The sequence below is a fragment of the Pagrus pagrus genome, assembly GCF_965226575.1.
Source record: "Pagrus pagrus genome assembly, chromosome: 15".
Classification (NCBI taxonomy): Eukaryota; Metazoa; Chordata; class Actinopteri; order Spariformes; family Sparidae; genus Pagrus; species Pagrus pagrus.
This window is the reverse complement of record NC_140199.1, coordinates 30,684,622-30,700,017: the sequence shown is the minus strand read 5'-3', so window position 1 is coordinate 30,700,017 and position 15,396 is coordinate 30,684,622. Positions and strand designations below refer to the sequence as shown.

The following is a 15,396-nucleotide window of genomic DNA, read 5'->3' as shown; positions in this document are numbered from 1 at the left end:
TGGTATAGTTAGGCCAGGCTGGGGGGCCAACTTTGCCTTCCCAAAGACAAACCCAACCTCAGTCTGTTCTTGGTGGCTTGTCACCTTGATGTAGGCCACGGCTGCAATCGCTTTGATTGATGCATCTGCGAAGACACAGAGTTCTCTCCCTAGCGCGCCTGTGGTGGAGAGGGACGTATAAGGGCGTGGTATTTGGAGCCCTTCTAGGTCTTGGAGTTATCTGGAGAAACTCTGGATCTTCCATTGATGGAGCGAGTCTGTGGTCGTCAGGAGTATGAGCAAATACAGTTTGCCCTAAGCTGTCTCCTATGAGCTTCGTTGCGCCGTGTGTGGAGATTGGTGCTAGATGGTGCTGATGTTTAGGTGCTTGACTGAACACCTCTTTCACTCTGATCACGTTGTTGCATGGCTGAAGATGGTTTGCACGACTGTTCTCTAGGATGGCTGTCTTGTAACTTCTCACCTCCCGTGGTCTGTGAGCGCCTCCAAGGCATACATCACCGGCAACGACCCATCCTAGGTCAAGCCTTTGGGCGAACGCTGCATCTTCTGGGCCACTTATCTGATCTCGGACCTTGTGCGCCCGTAAGATGTCTCTGCCCAGAAGGAGGAGTATCTTGGTATCCGGATCGAGACGTGGTATTTTGTCAGCAATACGTGGTGATCATGATGGTGGGCTGCCTCCGGGGTAGGAATCTCAGCACAGACATTGGGAATTTGGTTGCACTCCAGGAGCGTAGGCAGAGGAATGCTCATTTTCTTGTCCACTGGCTCCACAGTGTAACCACTGGCTCTCCTTCTGGCTGTCTCTGTACAACCTGCACAGGTCTTGAGCGTGTATGAGTAGGAGCAACCAGAGATTTTAAAGACATCAAAGAACTCTGACCATGCAAGGGATCGATTACTCTGCTCATCCAGTATAGCGTACATCCTTTTGGACTCCTCTCTGCGTCCGTTTGGGAACATGCTGACAAGGCAGATCTTAGCAAATGCTCTCGAGCTCAGACCTTCTCCACATACTTGTGTACATGTCGACTTGACCTCCTGGTTCCACTTTGTCCTCCTCCCTGCTGCCCTCTGAAGTAGGAGGGGATGACTTAGATTTCCTGGTAGGTGGGTTAGGGTGAAGTGCTGTCACATGGGCAGTGCTCTCACACTCCATACATTTTATTTCAGCGGGGGAGTTCTTTGCAAGATGTTCTGTGGAGGAGCAACAGCGAAAGCAGATGTAGTGTTCTTTCAAGAGCTGTTTGCGATCACCTATGCTCTTTTCGTGGAAACCTCTGCATCTCCTCAGAGGGTGGGGCTTTAGGTGCAAGGGGCAAAGTTTATTTGGGTCAATTCTTTCTATGTCTTCTTAAGACTCAAACTTGGCCATACCTGAGACCTGTGTTTTGTGAACATATACAGATGTCTTTGTGGGCCTCTCCCATTTCTCTCTTTCTCTCTGCTGGAACTTGCATGAAGAGGCTAAAGCCTGAGTCTGTGCAAGCCTTTGCCTCTGTTCTGATGAAGTTTACCAACACAGAGAAAGGTGGGAAGCTGACAAAATGTTCGTGTTTGTATCTTGTCCCGTGGTATAGCCACTTTTCTTGCATGTTGTATGGGAGTTTCTCAATGATAGGCTTAATGTCTCCGGAGGTATCCAAGTATGACAAGCCTGCGAGGTAGCCATCTTCCTTGGCAGCTTGTAGCTCTTACAACAGGTCGGCTGGATCCCGGAGTCTCTGCGGATCCTTCGTTGTGATTTTCTGGAAAGTTTTCAGCTTGTTGAACAGTGCTTGTTCGACGGCCTCTGGCGAGCCATATATTTTGTCGAGACACTCCCATACAATGCACAATCCAGTAGACAGATTCCTGATGTTTACAGTTTTTCACTCCTCTTACCTGTTCTGCTGACTCTTTCCCCAGATACTTGGTTAGGAGGTCTAGTTCTTCTGTAGCAGACAGGTCTAAGTCAGCGATGGCATTTTTGAACAATGTTTTCCAGGGCCAATAGTTCATTGGCTGGTCATCATACATAGTGAGACCTGATGTCACCAGGTGGTTGCGGGCAAGATATTTGACAAGGTCTAGAGTGGTTGTAGAATGGTCATGGTTAACTCCATAAGGTGTCCCATGAAAAGGCGGGTGTGCAGGAGATGGGGAATGTTGTTCGAAGTTCTGTTGTAGTGGTGCTCCACTTGACTGAAGAGCCTGAGGAGAGTGGTGAGGCATAATGGTAGCAGAAGCAGCAGCTTGGGTCTGACTTACATTGAGTGGGTGGGGTGTTGAAGGGTTAACTTTGCTCTTCATTATGGCGGATGCACTATTGCTGCGTAGGCTGGCTTGTGCTGACACGTAGGCGGTGGTGCGCTGGTCTTTCATAAACTGAGGGACTGGGTCTTTAGCCTGGCTGGGTACTTCAAAGCCCATTTCTTGTAAACTGGCCACAAGAGTATTTGCCTCCGCTATAGCAGTATCTTTTTCTTTTTTTTCATTTAATGCATCGAGGCTGGCTTGGATACGTGCCTGCTCCACTTTAAGTTCAATTTCCTTTTTCCAATGGGACGCCCTAGCCTGTGCCGCTTCAGCTTTTGCCTTTGCCATAGCAATCTTTGAGCTGGACGATGCACCAGATGAGCGGCCGGTCCTTGAGCGTGCAGACTCAGAGTGGTTACCTCCATTCCCTCTGTTAGCGTTGTTATGTTGTGACATTACTGAGACTCAGCATGGTTTCAATATCAGGAGAAGAAAGCTAACGTAAAGCTATCTGAAGCTGTAATGCTAGCCACTTATCTTTTAATACTGAGTAGCTTCGTAGAAAGGCAATCCTTGTGTCCCCCATTAGCTGTGTTGCCGTCTTTTCACTGTCATGGGCTAAGTTTCCATTTCAGTTTAAACACTCCCAAAAACTCCAGGACACAGATGAAAGTAATCATCTGTCTCTATCCTAGCGGCAGCAAAATATAGAGCTAGCTCAGCTTTGCAACACAATCGGCATCTCAGCAGTCTCAATATTCACATAAACTCAAATTGCTTCATAACTTTATGTTGCTGGATGAATAATACTCACAAACGTTGCTTAGCAAAGAGGAAGGAAGAATGGCCTGCTAACTGAAGAACTGATGACTGCTCACACAACTGTAACTGCTACTATGTTGCTATGGTTACGAAAATAAACAAATGACACAGAACTATGTTGTTCTAGAAAGGCACACATTTTCTAGGGGCATAACACTCAAATATAGGTGAAATAAGTTCTGCATCACCCACCTGAAAGCTTTTAAGTTATTTCACAACCTGAATCTAAACTGTAATTATTTTTCCTTTTAAAAGCAGTATATGCTACAAATACCTCTACGTGGATAACTCAAATGTGTTTTGGCATTATAACAACTACAACCTTTATGGGAATGTGGAAAATGAAACAGCTGAGAGTCAAAACCAAATACAAGCTGATTCTGCTATGTGATGGTGAAGTGAAGATAGAGTACCAACAGATTATTTGCTATTCTTCATCCTTGCTGGATGATGTTAACATTAATTGTTTGAGAAACAGTCAGTGGGCATGCAGTGCAGTGCAGTTCATTCAGCTCATTTGTTAAGGTGCTTTAAGAAACCATACAATAGGCTTCTAAGAGCAGTTTATGCTTGAGCAGAAACGTTCAATATTTTGCACTTTTACAAGGGAAAGGACTTTAAGGATAAGGACTGACTCATTGGTCTTTCAACTGGACATCTGGTTAACTCACCCACATGTGATAATGACCTGCCACTTCCCTAAGCTTTTCAATGGGAACCATCCACGGCTACTAAAGCTGAAAATGCCTCCTGGTATATTAACTAACCTGCACAACTTCTGCTTGTCCAGGCACAGCAGGCGAATTCCAACCCTCTGGTTTCAGGCCTGGGATACCTGGAGCACATCTGCCAACTCATCGAGAAGATCGGCCAGCTGCAGGAGACCAACCTCCGGCTGCAGAGGCAGATTTGCAGCTTGCAGAAGGATGGTAGGAAGACAAAGACCAAAGAGGTGTGTGACTGTATTTCTTTACTTATTTTTCTCAAGATGTTGCTCATTTTCAAGCAAGCAATAGCACTGCCATCTTTGAGGTGCACCTAGTTAGTTCTGCTTATCCTATCCAGAATTGGATTTTGACTATAGCACAGCATCATTATAGCACAGTAATTAAATGTCACCTACAACTACTACTGACATGAGCCTTTGTTGCTGTTGCTATGATATATAGCTTGCCATGTGCTAGTGTTAGCTACAACAGTTGAACAACAACTCTATCAGTTTACCCAACCAAGCCTCTGAGACTAATCAAATCAGGAGATAACATATTTAAAACATTAGTGCGCTAGCTGTTCAAGGTTGAGGTTGATTTATTTGTCATTCTACAACACAGGGTTGCACAATAAAATGCAAATTCTAGTCACTTTGTGTTACACAACAAAAGATATTTTATGGTTGAGTATGGAGGATGAGTTGAGGAGGGCTGTCCTGTCATGGGAAGTGCACAAACAATGTCAATTTGTAATGTGTTGCTCTGTAAATGTTGACAAGAACTTGGCACAGGAATTTTGCTATTTTAAGTTTTCTTAAGAAATTCTTCAGGATGGGGGTGAGAGCCACAGGTTGGTAGTCATTTAGATTAGACATAGCAGACTTTTTAGGTACAGGGTCGATCATGGTTTTCTTGAAGCAGTTAGGAAAAGTCTCCTGTGACAGTGGTATGTTAAAAATGTCAGTGATGACATCAACTAGCTGGTTGGTATATGTTCTGAGTGCATAGCCAGGGATGTTGTCAGGCCCAGCGGCTTTACTCAAATTCAATCTCATTAGGGTTTTTCTTCCATCTGCTGTGGATACTGAGGCGGAATAGACTCGACAGATTTTGTGGCCTGTGATATTCTGGATCACCTGCCACTTATCTTTGGTGTTGTTAATGTTTGTGTTGAGGTCTCTCTACAGTCTCTCCAGATTTCTCAGCTTTGCCTCTTTCCATTTTTTAGTCTTACTCTGGCGTTGTATGCTTTTTTGTTACCTAACCTACCTGTAGTTAGAATGCAATGCATGTAAATCCAGAACTCTTATCTGCACATCCCCACTAACATAGCTGCAGGTGGGGTGGGAGAGCATTGGCAAAATATCCCCTCTCCTCTAGTTATGCAAATATGCCAAGAGTGCTGTCTAGGAGGACAAAACACTCTGGCTGGGCTGTAGAAGGGAGAAGGTCACAGTCTGAAATTCTGACCTTGTGTCGCAATATAACTATGTTGTTGAATACAACTTAAGTTTTCTGAAATGAAGGCCATGTGCAGAAGACATTCACTCTCTGCAGAAAATGTGTACTAAATATGCTAAGATAAAAACAAAAATAATTTGTGCTGTTTTGCAATGTTTTATCAGAACTGTTGTCTATTAGCCAGGATGGTACAACTGAACCTTCTGGGAGGCATTTTCACTGTACCATGAGATAAACGTTTGATGGGTTCTTGACCTGGGTACTTTTTAGGTCAAAATTGTAACAACAAAAAATAACTAACTGATTGCCAAATATTCATATCTGAATATTGAAGAACAGCTTCACTGACCTTTATCTGGCAATATAATAATTACTCTATATTAACAATTCAGAGTTCTCTAAATATGGCAAACAATATGTAAAGAAGGGATTTAGAAATCTTGGATGTCAGTACAGGATTCCTGAATCTCTTCTTCACATGTAAGGGCAGTCTTTCCCCGGGATGAAGAGGAGTAAACCGCAAAGGGGCAGTGTCGATCATACAGCGGCAGTTGTCAAAATATTGTTGTCATAGAGACACAGATGAAGTGTTTTATCTCACAGCGCTTCATCTCAGTGCTCCTGAGCACTCAGTTCAGTTTTATGAAGGTTGAGCTTGAGGTGGTGCACAGTTGTCCAAGAGGAGATGTTTGCCAGACATTCCGAGATGCACGTTGCAACATGGGTGTCGGAGGAGGATGGGAGGAGTTGATCAGGGTGGTGAGGAATGGCAAGATGTCGTGTGAGATGTCTTGGAGAAGGAGAAGGTGATCGTGCTGGTCGGGAGGTGAGGAGACGGAGAGCATCTAAAAAGGAGGAGAGGGAGGATAACAGAGTGGAGGAGGCTTCCTCGGTGGACATTAGAGAGAATTGGTAGGAGGAAAAGAACAGTTGAGGAGAGAGTGGAGGGAGAGAGGGATTTCAAGCTTGGCGGGTGGTGACCGTGTGAGGTGTAGGGGCGAGGGAGGTGATGGGCTTCAAGGGGAGAGAGAAAGTGACAAAGTGGTGGTGGGACACAGTAAGCGGGATAACAGAGAGTGCCGAGGTACTACAGGACCTTGTGATGACAAGGTCAAGTTGGTTCCCGGCCCGGTGGGTGGGTGGAGAGGGGGAGAGTGTGAGGTCAAATGTGGAGAAGAAGTCAATGAATTCAGATGAGCGCAGCTTCTCTGGGTGGATGTTGAAGTCACCCAGGACAACGAGTGGTGTGCCATCGTCAGGGGAGCAGCTTAGGAGGGTGTCCATCTCATCAAAGAAGTCACGGAGAGGTACGGGAGGGCAATAGATCACCACAATGTTGAGCTTGAAAGGAAGGGTAACCGAGACAGCGTGGAATTCAAGTGCAGATCTGGGCAGGTCGTACAGGGGAAGGACCTGGTAGGACCACATAGGTGTGATGAGGAGTCCAGTTCCTCCTCTGCGACCTGTTAGTCTTGGGGAGTGTGAGAATGAGTGGGCAGTTGAGTCCGCAGGGAGGCAAAGGCTGAAAGGGTGACCGCCTTCTTCACTGCAGACTGGCAGTTCCATAGCCCACCTAGTACTTCAAGTTTAATACCGGTGGAGAATGTTGGGTAACAGAGATTGGCTGGGTTACAGCCCCGAGCAATGGGTCTCCGGTGAGATCTTCTCCGGTTTGATGTCCTGACTGGGATTGGGTAGGACTCATGACTGCGATGGGTGGTCGACAGTGAGTTACTTGGATTCCCTCAGAGAGACTCGCTAAGTCTTTGTTCGGCTGTCCTGACGCTGCAGCTGATGCTGTAGTGACTAGCCCATATGTGCTAGATTTACCTCATGCAGGCTTAGCTCTGCCCTGCAATCAAGCCTATTCGCCACAGCTGACTTGGTCAAAACTGACTAATAACCACTCAGCTTCAGCAGTTTCACAAGAATTTACACAAAAAGTTGTTATGCCCAGCTCGTTCAGGAGCATAACCAAGGAGGGAGGACCACACAGCAACCATTTCAATTAACCATAATTTATTAAAGGAACACAAATTTAAGTGTAGGTCAGTAATCTGTGGTGTGATGAGAGGTGTTGGATGTGTGTGTGTGCAATCATAAGATAACAAAAGAACCAACAGAACACAACCAAACAAAACTACGCTGGGGTGCCTGGGTGGCACCAGCCATCCAGGAGGGAAAAAGAGAGCGCCATCTTTGAAAGACCTCATCTTTATAGACACAGCCACAGGTGGAGATGATCTCCCTGACGAGGTGGGAGGGAGGCAGGCAGGGAGAACCTGGGGAAGGGAGGAGCACAGAAAGGCACAGCAACACCACAACATGGCCAAGGGCCATAACAAAGTATCTAGACAAGATTAAATATTTCAACTAACTCTCCTCACAGAATGCCTAAACACTATATCTACAATTTCTTCTCACTTACCAGAAGTAGTTTCACAGCTTCTTTCCCCTAGACAACTGCACAGATTCTCCTTAGTTATCTATGAAGCAATGGAAAGAACATTCCCTGGTGTTTTTCTCTCCCTGACTTACTGTGTAAGTAAGAGCCTTATCCTTTGCTGATGGGTTAAAGGGTCATTGGCTCACCATAGGAGACCCCTTTGAATCCCCAAAGATGTGATAAACTCCTCTGTGAGCGCTTACCACAGAGAAAGGGTGGTCCACAGTAGCATCTAATAACTTTTAGAAACAACATAGTCAAAATACCATGATGTCAATATCACAGTGGACTATGCATGTATTTTAAGATGTAAACTATGGCTAAGATTTTTATGACAATTATTGAAAATGCGCATAGCTGCCCTTTTTCTGTATGGCATATAAGTTCAGTTCTATAAAATTCAACAGTTTGTTGGAGATTGATTGGACAAAATGAACAGTTATGACTTCATTGTGACTGTGATGTGTTGACAGACCATTTTATTGAGATACAGAACAAGGCTGTGCTACAACACTGCAGAGCACGAAGGCAAAAAATACAAAATTACATATACAGTCAAAATTACACATACAGTCCTATGTGGACTATATACAGTACATTCTCAGTGAAGATTCATGAGATGCACCTGTAAGCAATTTTTAGATAAGTGGTCAATCAATAGTTGATCTAATAACACACACATTTGCCTGCAGTAGTGAAAGTCAAGATTCACCTGAGAGCAATTCATCAATTCAGGACACATTTACAAAAAAAAGTCTGATGGAAATATAAAGAAAATATATTTGACTGGTTCGATCGTTTGATCAACATGACGTAACCAACTGATAATGAATGAAACAGCAGACAGTTGTACACAGTCATTTTGAATTTGTTCTCAAGAACGACAAATTACTTTTATGATGTGCACTAGTAACTATTTGAAGTGGAGGTCGAAAAGTAGCTTTGAGAATTTCAATTCAGATCTGATGAATGTACCAAAGTGACTGAGAAAAAGTGTAACTCAACCAGATAAGGAGGTTAGAATATTTTAATCAATAGTTTATTGATTCTGAAATTCAAAACTGGATTGTAATGTATTTATGATTGAGATCATTTCAAGTAACTGATGCCATCCACTCAACTGGGAAGAATTGTGATTTTTTTTTCTGTAGGGAGAGTGAGGAGAGGGTTGTTCAGTTGATTGCAATCTGCAACCTCACACTAGATTCCACTAAATCATACACTGTGGACCTTTAACTGCTAAGCCACAATAATGTCATTATTTTCAGTTTTCTGCATTTCAGTGAAACCTCTTACATTACTAACCTATTCTTCTTTGCCTGCAGTTGGACATTGCTGGTTGGTTCAATTTGTTTGTACTGGGTGACATATTCTGTCATTTATTGTTCTGTGCCTGATGGTCTTTAGGAGCCCAGGTTTTCTTTTCCCAGGGCTGTCTTAATGTGTCTTTTGAAATACAGCCTACTGAGGATTTGGCATAATGTTAGATGTTTGCATGATGCTCAATCTCTGGGACCACAGAAATACTCGAGTTAGTATCTGCAGGCCTGATTTGATCAAACCCATATAGAGTTTGGTCAGTACTTTGTACTAATATACTATACTTTTAATAAGTTTAATAAACATAAAAATGATGAGGCATAGCTGCAGCGTGCCATCATCTACCCCCATGTCTAGATAGTCTAGACGAGATAGATAGACAGCTCTCTGTTCGACAGAGGTGAGATGTATTGATTAATTGATTTTGGCAGGAAGTATTTTCTGTATCAATCCTTGTGACAGCAATCTTGAAGGAGTCTGTCTGTTAAGGGGTTTGCTGTCTATCCAGAATGTTGGGGAGAGGGTGGTCAAGATTATCCATAATGGATAAGACGTTGTTCAGTGTCCTCCTGTCCTCCACAACTTCAAAGGTTTCTGGTTTGCAGCCAATAACTATTCAATAAGTGAGTTTATTAAGTGTGTTGGTGTCACCAGCTCTAATGCTGCTCCCCCAGTAGACAACAGTGATTACAGTGCACTGACAACAAGGATTTTAAAAAGATTTCCGTGATCTTGCTGCACACATTGACGGATCACAGCTTTCTCAATAAAGTCTGTTCTTCCTGGTATTTGCAGTCAATATTTCTGTATTGATGTCAGGAGAAAAATGTGTACGTGTAGGCTGACGCGCAGTCAGATGTGTTTTTATAGAGGCTCATTTGAACCTCGCCTCCACAGTAGGTGAAAGGTAACTTCAGGGAAGGGAAAGACATTATGTGGCAAAAATCAGGAAATGACCACATAGAAGGAGCCACTTAGGTTGCATAATGAAGCTGTGTAGGTGGTTTGTGTGTCTGTATTCCATACAATACAGCAGAAAGAGACTGGTCTCATCATTTGGCTTTAATGTCTACCATGTGACACTGCTGTTTTTGGCTGCATTTGCATAGTTTGCACCATCGTAGGTTGTTATCTGAAAGTGATGACATACTTTAATTCACGTCCAGTTAGCATGGAAGGATACAAACCTCAATTTGACAACTGCTCTGGGGTGACTGTTTCTATTTGTTTCACTCAGGTACAAATGTCACAGACTGAACATACGTTAAACTGACGCATACTACATACACTACTGAACCAAAATGTCAAGAGTGTCCTCCCCAGAAACACAGCTGTATAGGTTGTCAGTGCAAGCAGCTTATTACGGGCCATGTTTATGTTTATTTCTGTTTTATGTTTTATTTCTATGCACAAATGAACGATTTATGCTCTCCAATTATTGTCAAGTTACTGCACCAATAGTTGTAATGTTGTTGTGGTGCCTCTCCTCGGCAGGACCAATGCTGTACCTTATTTTCGATAATGATATGTACAGTAGTCAAATGACTCATATGACATTTGACAATTTAAACGATTATTTTGCACATTACGAAAGTCTTCTTGGTGACATAAATTGTGCAAGGTGAGAGATGTAGGTCAATGAGTGGTTTCACTTAAAACTAAATGGTATTTTACTATTTTTACAACAAACTGTGACTTTCTTAAATACTAACGTTTCTTTTTTTTTAAAGCTGCTGTAAGTGTTATTTTCTTATCAAAATAAGTGCTAAACAGGTCTGTAATCACTGTTATAGTGTTTGGTCAGTAACCCATGTCTCTCCTCCCCTGCTCATGCAATTAAAAGAGGAAAGACATTTTCTGGTATCCCTGCCCACTTTATCCAATTAGGACAGAGAACTGCAAAATGGACGGGAAGTTAGCTAGGATGACGACAATTCTTACAGCAGCATTAATAATATTAATAACATAATCTCACCACAGCACCAACATGAATATCCAAAATAGCGTGATCATTATTCCACAAAATACATTGAATCAAATTTAAAATAATATATAAATATAAAAGGACAAACAATTTCTACCAATTTGCAGAAGAAATTCTTGATATAAAAGATGCAAAAAAAAACAACAAATATTCTAACAATAAGCTGTTTGTGTTCTTCCTACCTCTTTCTGCACAGGATTTTTTCCAGCAGCATTGCAGTTGTGGTGCAGCCAGTCTGGCTTTCCAGGACATTCAGAAGATACATGCCAGAAGTGAGTTTATGTCACCCAGTGGAACCATGCCTGACTTGTCCACTATCCCTGAGGTCACCCGGCATCCACTCATATCAACCAGGAGAGGTAATGCTAATGCCTGTTTTACTTTATATGATGAAAATTGCACAGAAAGGAAACTGTCCAATGGCAGTGTCATTAAAGGTGCTACTGAACAAACAAACACAACACATCAGACTTTTTTGTCCATTCAGTGTTAGGTACTGGTACTTGTCTAGATACAACTTCATCTAGTATAATGAGGGCATTGGGCTTCTGGGCTTCCTTAAGCTTAGAAGATACGATATCTATTCTGTACTGGATCGGGCCCACCCCAGTTACAGACTATATTTCTCTGAGACATACTGTCTCTACAGTGAATCAAATCACTGAAACCACTCCTCATTATCCTTTAGCATTTAATTACTGGTAGGATCTGCACTTAATCACCTGCTCCAGTTGGATGTGTCAACAGACACATACACACATGCACATGCACACGCACACACATATTCGTGTTTTCGTTTCAGTGTTTGTCTGAAATGATCCTGGAATAGATCTTATAGTTATGTTATTTAAAAGCTTTAGCAGTACTTAAGTTTCACAACCTGACCTGAAGCAACCCGGCATGTTATTTTTCCTGTGTTTACCTTGTCATCGGACACCAGCTCAAGGTAATGTTCATCATTAGGGAATATAGTCATCTTACCAAATGTTATTATTACTGTTGTGTTGTTGGAGTGGCTCAGCTTGGACGACAGCTTGGTGGTCATGCGGGGAAGATGTAATTACAACTGGAGTGGGACACGAGCGGAAATCCTGGAATCCTGCTCATGACAGGAACACATAATGTCCTGTGGACTCTGGAATGCCCCGGTTCTCCCTCTGATGGGCAGAAAACTGGATCTGCAAGAAGTCAGGAGAAATGAGGGGCCCAAATTAAGTAACCCTAACCCTGGGCTGAATTGAAATATTATTCCTTGGTGTAAAGCTTTACCTTCAAATACCAGCCACAGCTTGTTAGGAGTGTTGAAACAGAAACAAGTGGAGGAACCAATGAATTAGAGAGAGAGCAAAATAGGACTGAAAGTGTTTCTTTTAGGTTTGTGGAGTTGAAGGGTTCGGGTGGTTTACACACAGAAGCATCCAGACACAGCTGTAGCCTTGGTTTGGGGGTTGATCAGAAGAAACTGTGAGCCCATGTGTTGAGGGGAGGTGTGTTTACATGGATCAGAGGAGAAGAGGGGAGTGGGACTACCAGAGGCCTGTGCTGATTTCCATCACCATGTGTCTTAACAGTCATCACTCCCTTCTCAACATGCAAAAACAAAGGCTTCCAACATGTGAAAAAAAAGCTTCACCTCACAAACCAAATGTGCGACATACAGCTTTTAACACTGAAAATAAAAAGATATCTTTTTTAAATACATTGTAAGTTAAGATGACCATTCACTGAGTACATGCCTGACTCCAGCTTGATCAAAACTGGCTTCGTAGTAAAACTTATAGACAGGATCAATTTGGAGTACTGAAACTGCCAAAATTAAAAATAAATTAATGACTTAATTAATAAATTAACATGCCATCAAATGCATCAATAATAATAATAAAATAATGAATTTATAAAATGTGACAAATTGTTATTTCTGTTTGTAATTTGCGTCTGTATATTTACATTTGTAATTTATGCTACTGTTATACTACTGTTATATATGCAGTAGTACTCTCCAAGACCTGCGAACACACTTTAAGGTGTACAACTGGTGGAGTAACCCTTTAAGTGCACTTCCAAATAACTGTTAAAAGATTGAACTGCTTACAAAAACACAAATGTGGAAATGTGGAGCATGTGAATAACTCTACTAACAACTCTCAGACACACATTGTAACTTTTTTTCTTTGTGATTTGTGTTGCAGACATGAGCAATGAGGGTGTGACACCCGTCCCACTGTGGAGGAGAGGCCTGAACCGAAGGAGTTACACAGAGGGGGAGGTCTGCTTCCTCTGGGACAGCACTGAAGGGCTCTCCATCCCCCAGCACAGGGTGAGTCATGTGCACATTTATAAAAGAAATATCAGACAAAGTATTGCCAGTATCAGGAAATTGGACTAATAACCAGTTTTCAGTTAGATAACTAGTTTTACAGTATTGATACTGAAATATACAAATATTTCATTATTTTTATTATTTGTATCGTTGTGATGGTTTTCCTATGGAGAATAAACAATGTTAGCACTGAATGTATTGCAACCATAGGATGCCTTCACTATGACCCTCAAGAAATGGTTGGTGCTACCACTCCCTGCCAGCACACTCTGAATCACTGAATCACATTATGAACAGAGTGTGAAGAAACAACAGTGTTGACATTCTGTCAAAGACATCTATGTTCTTTGTTACAGAGGTGCCTCCTGAAGTTAGCATGCTAACCAACTAGCCCCAGCCCGTCCTGTCTCCTGACACCACTGTGTAGCTCGGAGCTGATAGTCTGATAGCCCCGTAGTTTCAGCTGGGAGATGTAAAAGCAGCCAGTTCACCACTTAGTCTAATAAGTCAACAAAATAAACTGACAAAATGTCAAAAAAGGAAATATTTTGACACTGATTTCTCCTACTAAACAGAAAAATACAACCGTCTAAATTCAAGTTTCTTTCTTTTACAAAACAAAACTGACAAACTTAAATGGCCTTAATTGATTCATGTGCAATCATATCATAGACACACGAAGCCTCATTGATACAGTCAGTCAAACTAATTCTGGAGCCTATGACTTGTATTTAAAGTATTAACAGCACTGCCGAAACAATAGTTAACTGGAAGTCAAAGTCCAAACCTCCTCAAAATATCATAACTGATATATGAGACAACCACATTGAGGGGAAAATGAAAGTACTGCCAGTTTTTACCATAACCTTTTTGTTTTGTCTTCCAAAAGCAAACAGCCAACCTCCTGACCATACCTTAGTGCCAGCCCAGTCATTAAAAGTCAAGGTAAAGGTGCATACAATAAAGGTTTAATGAGCCGATGACCTTTCTTCTTTGAAGACAAACCTAATCAGTATGTTGTTGTCAGGAGTGCAGATCCGAAGTCAGGACTGGGGGGCATACAAAAGTTTTTGCCCGTATGCAACTCATACCATGCCACCATAAATAACAACTTCGTAGAGGCTTGCCATATGATTCAAAAAGTACTGCGCAGGGAATCATTTATTGTGCTTACCTTTCTTGTTTATTTGTCCTAAACAGCCAACAGCGCGTATCACTGCTTACTTAACTGTTATATTAGTAAATCATAATTTTAAGGGTCTCGGGCATGTTATGTCTACTCGTGTTCTTATCTTTCACCTCCCTCCAACCCTCCCAGATCCCCAATTCTTCTCGCCATCTTACTTTTCTCCCAGTGTATGGGACTACTTTATGCATGATTAATTGATATGGATGAATATCAAAATATGAAGCCCTAACCAAGTTGTGTAAACTAACTGATCATGTTTTTACAGTGCCAGTTATGCTGGTAAACAGTTTTAAAAAAATAAGTTCTAAGAGCACAATAAACACAACACAAGTTGAACCACCAAAAATGATTTATTTACATAAATTTATATAAAATCATTCCTTGTTTGTTTTCATCTGTCATTTTCCAGGACTCCCTGGAAGAAGAGATCCTGTATCTGTATAACTCCTCGTTCTAATAACTCTGTATAAGTATTAGGGCTAGTGCTAAGCAACCGACTTTATCTAGCTAGCTAGCTAGCAACCACTAGCTGGAATATAGCACTAGCTAGCTAGCTAGTGCTGCTAAACTAGCTTCTAGCGAAGTTGCTTCACTACAGTTGGCAAACAGAGCCTGGTTACGTTTTTAAATCATTTATAGGCACACTACTGTTCTAGTATTAGTATTCTACTTGCTATCAAAATTACTCACAGAAAGGCATCTGCTTCTGCAGCAAATTACCAGAGCCCCAGGCTGCAGCCACTTTCAAGAGCTGAGAGAAAGATTGAGGGGGTCGTATTTTTTAAAGCCTGCTGATGTCATCAGCGTCTGTGTAAGAAACTACTCATTCGTTTGCATTGTAGTGGATGAGACCAGAGATGGAATGTTTGTTCCACCATTTCAATCATTTCTTTTTAGATGTGA

At 42.1% G+C, this 15,396-nt stretch overlaps 1 protein-coding gene across 7 annotated transcripts in view; it reads left to right on the top strand.

Annotated features, from left to right (window-relative positions):
- Positions 1-15,396, top strand: part of LOC311270240 (uncharacterized protein) — a 103,756-nt gene that overhangs the window by 78,225 nt on the left and 10,135 nt on the right. For 6 of the 7 annotated variants that reach the window (XM_084374990.1, XM_084374992.1, XM_084374988.1 and 3 more), the window contains 3 exons: positions 3,854-4,015; positions 11,181-11,343; positions 13,174-13,301. In XM_084374990.1, coding sequence (XP_084231116.1) covers positions 3,854-4,015; positions 11,181-11,343; positions 13,174-13,301 — 453 coding nt within the window. Of the gene's footprint in view, positions 1-3,853; positions 4,016-11,180; positions 11,344-13,173; positions 13,302-14,193; positions 14,250-15,396 lie in introns of all 7 variants that reach the window. The other variant, XM_084374993.1, reaches the window with a different exon arrangement.